This window comes from Coregonus clupeaformis, chromosome 31 (assembly GCF_020615455.1).
Source record: "Coregonus clupeaformis isolate EN_2021a chromosome 31, ASM2061545v1, whole genome shotgun sequence".
Classification (NCBI taxonomy): Eukaryota; Metazoa; Chordata; class Actinopteri; order Salmoniformes; family Salmonidae; genus Coregonus; species Coregonus clupeaformis.
Genome location: NC_059222.1, coordinates 1168508 through 1176785, shown reverse-complemented (window position 1 = coordinate 1176785; position 8278 = coordinate 1168508). Strand labels below are relative to the sequence as shown.

General features: G+C 46.0%; 1 protein-coding gene across 2 annotated transcripts in view; it reads right to left on the bottom strand.

The window, feature by feature from the left end:
• Nucleotides 1-5475: 5475 nt before the first annotated feature.
• Nucleotides 5476-8278, bottom strand: part of LOC121547197 (netrin-3-like) — a 98287-nt gene continuing 95484 nt past the window's right edge. For both annotated transcript variants that reach the window (XM_041858340.2, XM_041858341.2), the window contains exon 7: nt 5476-8128. In XM_041858340.2, the coding sequence (XP_041714274.1) occupies nt 7737-8128 (392 nt within the window). In that variant the 3' untranslated portion in view covers nt 5476-7736. The remainder of the gene's footprint in view (nt 8129-8278) is intronic.

Here is an 8278-nt window from a genome sequence, read left to right as displayed (position 1 = left end):
CCAATTAACATGACATCATGAACGGAGAGCAAAATAAAAAAAAGAACAAGATCTTGAAAATCGTATGTTTTTCTATAACCTCCATAACTCTCCCTGTAACCTACCCCCACGCAGGGCTGAGCCCCCCAAATCATAATGACTCCCCTATTCTTACCATTATATAAAATTGAGGGGAAGAGTAACAGCCCTATTTTTAATCACCTTGCGGGAGCGTTTGCCAAAGTAAGCCAGGTGAAATGGTACGGCCCTGATGGGGGTCTTGTCAACACATCGTTGTCGAGGGCAGCGGTTTGGACCCCGGGAGCTATTGGGGGTTTTAGCCTTCGACCAATCAGGGGATGCGAGTATCCCAAAGGTCCAGCCTCAAGAAGCCATGTCAGAGCTGAGGGATGAGGTAAGATTGACATGGCTGGAGTCCTTAATGATATTAGTGATGGATGTAGGAGAACTCATTATTCAATGCTTATTCACTAGCACTTAACAATGAATAGACCGTGGACTATTACCATTTCTATTAAGGGTTGCTTCTGCATAATGTCTAAATATAAAACCGTTTCTGGTTAAAAAAAATAAAAATAAAAAAGTGGGGAGAAAAACCTGTCTTGAAGCAGCCAAGTTAGTTTCTATCAATAAATGTATTTTAGGTACTGTATTTTATGGGGGTGTTTTTGATAGACCCCCCAGTCTCCCCGTGAGAGTGACAGCAGAGCTCCCATGCCCACGCCTTCAGCCCAGCCTCTGTTTTCAATCAGTCTGTCTGGCCTGCCGGTAGACAGAGAGGCCAACCAGGGCCCGCCGGCGCGTGTCTGAGATGTCACGTCAGGCAAGTACTTCCTGTATGGAGGAGCAAGGTTTCAGCACGCCATTTGTCACCCCTATGGAGGTGGCGAAGGGCTGAGCCCGAGTCCAAGTCTAGCCAGTCTGCCAACCCCTGGGAAAGCAGCAAGAGAGGGGAGTGGGGTCCTTATCCCCTAGAAGAAGAGTTCCAGTCCAACTTCTCTTGGGGTGGAAAAGCAGAGGGGAGGCAAGGAGAAGGGAGGGAAGGGGAGGAGCACGGCCCAAATATACATCCAATAATACCTCCTGCATTCCCTACTCCCTGCTTCACCTCTTGGAGGACTGTTTGACCTCAGCCCTAACCCAGAGGGCTGTTCATTCTGCGAGAAACAGGGGCTGGAGGCTGATAGGGCAGCTAGGCGACAGGGTAAGGTGGGATGGACACTACCGTCACAGATGGAGATGCGCTGTGGTGTGTCCGGACCATCAAAGCCTAAGTCGGTCTTCATCTCAGTTCCAGCCAAATTTCTGGTCCAGGGAGAGAGAGTGATGATAAATGACTGCTTTCCTGTAATTAACCGAAATGATGGAGGTGGCTTGTTTGGTTAGAGGGTGGAGAGGAGGCTGGGGGAGGAGGAGAGAGGAGGAGGGGCGAGGAATGGGGAGTTTCCTGCCATGGCCCAGGTGAGGTGTAGGTGGGGGAGTCTGGACTGAGATGGAGGTGGGGGGGTGGGTGGGTGGGGGGGGTGGTGGTGCTGCCACACTGTTTATTTTCAGAGCTTCAGCTCTAGCTCTGCCTTGGATGGGGAGCCACCCAGCCACTCCCGACTACATCCCTCCTAGTCTTCCCACTTACTGTAGTCTGACCCTTCTTTCTACATTTTGAGTAAAAACACCAGAGCAGGATGCAGGCGCAGACTCTCACCCTCATGGTCAGCCCTGTGCCGCACCCAAAATCAGAAAGGAATTAGTCATCAGTATAAGAGCACATGCACCACACACTGGAACGCGCACACACACGGACTGTTGGGTATAATAGGGCCGAGATGACAGCATTGCAGCCATTGATCTACCTCTGCTGCACAAACAAAGACAGACAATATACATATTTAATGAACTAATAATTTATTTGCCATTTACTATTAAAAAGTCAGTGGTCATTGCATCAGAGGAAAATGGAAGACTTCATAATAACTCAAGTGATGAAAGGGGGGGGGGTGCATGGGGCGGAAGGCAACAGCCCATTGTCCCTCAGAAGGCAGGTGGACAATGTCTGTGTGAGTAGTGCACCATACTGTAACTATGTGACCAGAATGTCATGGGGAGGAAGGGGGGGGGGGCAGCATTTCACTGAATTACCCTCAATCATTCAATGCTTTCTTGAGCAAGATTTCACATATTTCATAAGTAGTCTTATAAACTGTGTGGTTCGAGCCCTGAATGCTGATTGGCTGACAGCCGTGTATACCACGGGTATGACATAATATTTATTTTTAGTGCTCTAATTACGTTGGTAACCAGTTTATAATAGCAATAAGGCACCTCAGAGATTTGTGGTATATGGCCAATATACCACGTTGCATTCTGCCTATGAACAGCTCTTAGCCGTGATATATTGGCCATATACCACACCCCCTCGTGCATTATTGCTTAAATTACACCTGGTGGCAGTAGGTCTACTGTTGTGGTCACAATCATTTTGGGCTTGGATATGTACCTAAATGTTGTACGTATAACCATTTAGTTTGTCTCTCTGGCTTGTCAGGTCAAGCATTGGCTTTACAAAGACAATGACAGAAAAAGTATTGGCAGTTCAGCACATATTTACATATTATACTCAAATGGGCAAACTCTCTCCTTCAACCCCCTTAACCATAACTCACTTTTCCTCACTTTCCATTTGTGTGTATATCTCATTGTTTTTACTTCACCAAGGTACTTTAACGAACACATTCATTCACAAACACACTTTCTCTCACTCTCCCTTCACGCTCTCACACACACCCTCGCTCTCTTTCACTCTCACACACACCTACCTGTGGACATTATAAATACTGCTAAAGGAAAACAAAGAGCGCGAGTTAAGACCCCGGTGCGCGAGTTAAGACCCCGGTGCGTGAGTTAAGACCCCGGTGCACGAGTTAAGACCCCGGTGCGCGAGTTAAGACCACTACCAAGCTGTTGGGCTTCTTAACATAAAACAACGGGGTGTCTCGCCCTATGAAGACTGCTCAATGGCTTTCACGTGGGGTACGTTTCAATTTCTAAACATCGGCAGGGTTTAATAAAGCTTGTTATCGCTAGTCCAATATTCAGGGTGAACACAATAAAGAGGAAGAAAATGGAGACTGAGGTAAAGATGGGAGAAAAAGTGCCATGCTGGATATGATTTATAGCCTGGTCCCAACTCCTATGGCAAGACAGCACAATCAGATCAGGGACCAGGTTATATGATGAAGTGTTGAAGTTCACACTTGAGCCGCTAGGCACTGTAGACAGTGCAGTATAACCCTGTGAGGAAGCGGGTTAGTTGCGAGTCTGAGAGAGGGGTTCTGGACATCCATCAAACCTGCCAACGCTATCCCCACATACCAAGCCAGGAAATAGTGGCTACTGTAACACCAGCTGTTTGACAGCTTGTCATGGACGGAAATACATAAATAATCAGACAATTTGGTTCTGCATTTTTGTGAAATTCCATCTCTGGGAATTCCTCTACTTCTACTTGGAAATGTTAGAGGTTCTGTCTGACCTCTTTGCTGTTCTAAGAAATAAAGTTACATATTACACCAACATTTATGGAAAACAACCTAGTTCACTTTGGTTATGGATTGGTTTTGGATTGGTTTTTAGAGCACTGTGCTACTCAAATGTTGAATGAACATTGTATGACGCAAATATTGCTCCATACACCACATGAACAAAAGTATGTGGACACCTGCTCGTCGAACATCTCATTGCAAAATCATGGGCATTAATATGGAGTTGGTCCCCCCTTTGCTGCTATAACAACCTCCACTCTTCAGGGAAGGCTTTCCACTAGATTGGTGAGGTCGGGCACTGATGTTGGGCGATTAGGCCTGGCTCGTAGTAGGCGTTTCAATTCAGCCCAAAGGTGTTCGATGGGGTTGAGGTCAGGGCTCTTTGCAGGCCAGTCAAGTTCTTCCACACCGATCTCAACAAACCATTTCTGTATGGACCTCGCTTCATGCACGGGGGCATTGTCATGCTGAAACAGGAAAAGGCCTTCCCCAAATTGTTACCACAAAGTTGGAAGCACAGAATCGTCTAAAATGTCATTGTAGTGTTAAGATTTCCCTTCACTGGAACTAAGGGGCCTAGCCCGAACCATGAAAAACAGACCATTATTTATCCTCCACCAAACTTTACAGTTGGCACTACGCATTGGGACAAGTAGCATTCTCGTGGCATCCGCCAAACCCAGATTAGTCCGTCGAACTGCCATTTGGTGAAGCGTGATTCATCACTCCAGAGAACGTGTTTCCACTGCTCCAGAGTCCAATGTCGGCGAGCTTTACACCACTCCAGCCGACGCTTGGCATTCCGCACAGTGATCTTAGGCTTGTGTGCGGTTGCTCGGCCATGGAAACCCATTTCATAAAGCTCCCGACGAACAGTTATTGTGCCGACTTTGCTTTGGAACTCGGTAGTGAGTGTCGCAACACAGGACAGACGATTTTTACGCGCTACATGCTTCAGCACTCGGCTGTCCCGTTCGGTGAGCTTGTGTGGCCTACCACTTAACAGCTGAGCTGTTGTTGCTCCTAGATGTTTCCACTTCACAATAACAGCACTTACAGTTGACCGGGGAAGCTCTAGCAGGGCAGAAATTTGACGAACTGACTTGTTGGAAAGGTGGTATCCTATGACGGTGCCACGTTGACAGTCACTGAGCTCTTCATTAAGGCCCTTCTGTCTATGGAGATTGCATGGCTGTGTGCTCGATTTTATACACCTTTCAGCAACGGTGTGGCTGAAATAGCCGAATTCCACTAATTTGAAGGGGTGTCCACATACTTTTGTATATAATAATATGCCATTTAGCAGACGCTTTTATCCAAAGCGACTTACAGTCATGTGCGCATAAATTTTTACGTATGGTGTATGAGGGAGAACCCACAACAATTACCCATGAAACCTATTCTAACCAGACACACCTTGTGTGAAGAATTCAAAATCTATTCCGTGTTTTTTTAGAATGACAATGTTCAGTCCACATTCTTCGCTGCAACAACATAATCTCATAAGAAAGTACAATCATACCATGTGTCTGTATGTAGTTTTTACATTTGACATCATCCAATTAATAGACACTGAGTGTACAAAACATTAAGAGCACATTTTTTATATTGAGTTGCACGCCCTTTTGTCCTCAGAACAGCCTCAATTCGTCGGGGCATGGACTCTATTAATCAAAAGCGTTCCACAAGGATGCTGGCCCATGTTGACTCCAATGCTTCCCACAGTTGTGTGAAGTTGGCTGGATGTCCTTTGGGTGGTGGACCATTCTTGATACACACGGGAAACTGTTGAGCATGAAAAACCCAGCAGCGTTGCAGTTCTTGACACACTTAAACAGGTGCGCCTGGCACCTACTACCATAACCCGTTCAAAGGCACTTAAATCTTTTGTCTTGCCCATTCACCCTCTGAATGGCACACATACACAATCCACGTCTTGACTGTCTCAAGGCTTAAAAATCCTTCTTTAACCTGTCTCCTGCCCTTCATCTACACTGACTGAAGTGGATGTAACAAATTACATAAATAAGGGAGCATAGCTTTCACCTAGATTCACCTGGTCAGTCTTTGCCATGGAAGAGCACGTGTTCCTAATGTTTTGTACACTCAGTGTACATTCTTTCAGAAAATGAAAACAAGACCTACACCACTAAAGGACTGCGGCTGGCTGCCTTGTCCCACTACTGTCACTTATCTAAGACACAGAAACACACGTTACAGAACAGAAAGGAACAGGGGCCTGACAAGGACAGAGGGAGAGACACTTCTGAGGGGCTTGGAAATGTGACAAACCAAACATAGCACTGCAGCCAACCAACCGCTAGCATGACATTACTGCTAGCTAGCATGACCCCTTAACAATGTCTTTACGTTGTATTCTCTTTTTAAATAAATTGTAATATTATTTTTAAATGAAGTAAGGACAAAGACAAACATCAGCATTAAGAGCAAACAGACGTTCCCTTGTGGTTTCGTTTCTGCCCTGGTTCTCATTTTCTTGATTACATTTTGAAAACTTATTGGCAAAAAAAGAGAGGGAAATGTCGGTGAGATGACTAAGGATGTTTCCTCTGGATTGTGATGTTAACATTAGTTAATTCCTTGCTCTGCTTATTGTAACTTTTTGCTTCGCATCGGACGGACCAGCAAAACCACAAACATGCAAATGTACAAAAACATCTAGCCTAGAACTTTCCGCACTCATTCATTTCGTCAATAAGCTACAGTTGAAAAGGTAGAGCTAAATCCAACCTTTGTCTGTTCCTCGTGAAATGGCACTCTTTGTTTTGAGCTCTTCTTTTGGCAAGCGATCACCAGTCTGTCATTGGACATCGTCAAAAGTGGCAGAAAAAGAAAAAGACAGAGAATAATAATAAACAATATTGGTCACACAATGACATCTGCAGGACCTTTTTATCAACAAACACTGGAAGATGCATAATATCCTCTTGAAGTTCCCCTAGTAACAAGGGCATTGTTCTGTTCTGTTCTGAAGCTGGCTACTTTCCACTCTGCTGGAGTCTCGCTCGAAAAAATGAATAAATATATATGAGTCAGACAGTGATGCATTTCCTGCTCGTGGTGTGAGGGCTGGTGGGGTGGGGTTCTGGGACTTCACTTAAATAGTGAGACAGTGGGGTCTGTAGAAGTATAGGAATCTGAGAACAGAATTACATGAATATAGAATAAAGGAGAAACATTATTAGGGTTTAGAGATAACCAGTGTCTAAGCAGTCTGTCTATTACTGGATCTGTAGAACCAGTGAGTGAGCGGTGGGGTCATTGTCAACAGATGTAGAGTGTAGACTAGAGTCTAGCAGGTGCCTCTGTCTGAAGTTATATATATACTGCAGTGGCAGTGGTGGTAAAAGTGAGGTTTTGCAGTGGAGAAGGACCTTGTGGCGACAGCCCTTGTTGTGGTGAGGAGGATCCTCTGAGGACGAGGATGCAGCCGTTGTGGGTTCTGGTCCAGAGATGCTACTGCAGAGAGTATGGACATTTGGAATAAGAGTACAAGACAAAATGGCCGCTCTAGGCCAGTAATCTCAGTTGTGTAGAGCAAGGTGGGGGTTTAGAGACAGTGAAACAGTTGCGGAGTAGGCAGACGAGCTGAGGTTGTGCAGTTTTTCTTTTCATTGGTTGCGGCCTGCATGGGGGACTTTGCGACAACACTAAAAAATCAGTCTCTCTCTCGTTGATTATGTGATCTTCATAGATACTCCTGGTAAAAGAACGGAAATGTGAGCTTTGATCGTTTCAAAACACTAAAACATGGTGGCAGGAGGGGGGGACTAAAGCAGTCTGAAGGGGAAGGGGTGTGAGTGGGGGAGAGAGTGGACATTTTTGCTGTCATTGTCGAGAAAGGGAATGGTAGCCGCTCGTCTACACATTTCTTACCCTTTTAATGGTCCCTTTTTAAGGCAGACCAATAGATAAAAGACAGTCCGATGATTAAAACAGAAAATAAAAAGGAAATAATTATACAATTTACACAAAGTGGTCCTTAAACAGGCAAAATACATGCAGTCTCTGTAATGTGCAGTGTCCCTGTTTTGGGGTTCAGGGTTTTTAGGTGGTTGGGGGTGGGGTCGTGTTCTATCCTGTGAACTAGCCGAGAGCTAGGAAGGGGTCGTGGGAGGGGTAGGAGTATGGGTGGGGGTCAAGGGGGTTGGATGGGATATGCTGCTCTCTCCCCCATCATGCTTTGCTGCACTTGCCGTTCTTCTCTTTGCGCTGGAACTTCCGGAGGCGCCGTGTCCAAATGTCTCTCCACTGGATGACCAGGCTGTTCTTATCGGCCAGGAGCCCCATTCGCTCTGCTCCCGCAGTGGCCCCTCCGGCCCCTGGTCCAGCCCCGGGCCCCCCAGCCCCAGAACCCCCGGGCCTGGTCTCGCTGGTGCCCATAACCAGGAAGCGCTTGCTCATCTGGATTTTGGGACACTTGCAGGCCAGGTCCTTCATGTGGATCCACAGGATGTTGTCGCCCCGTTTGAGCGGCTCGCCGCGGCTCTTGTAGACAGACACCACGTTGACAGAGAACTTGGCCCAGTCACCCACCGTCTCCATGTCCAGCACATTGACTTGCATCGCTGACGAGACACACAGACAAACCAACCATTACAACTGATGCAGGTACAGTACTAACAAAAATGTAAACTAACTGAAAATACAATTCAGCAAAATGCCAGTAATAAGATATAATATAATATAATTTCATAATACCATATAGCTACTAACAA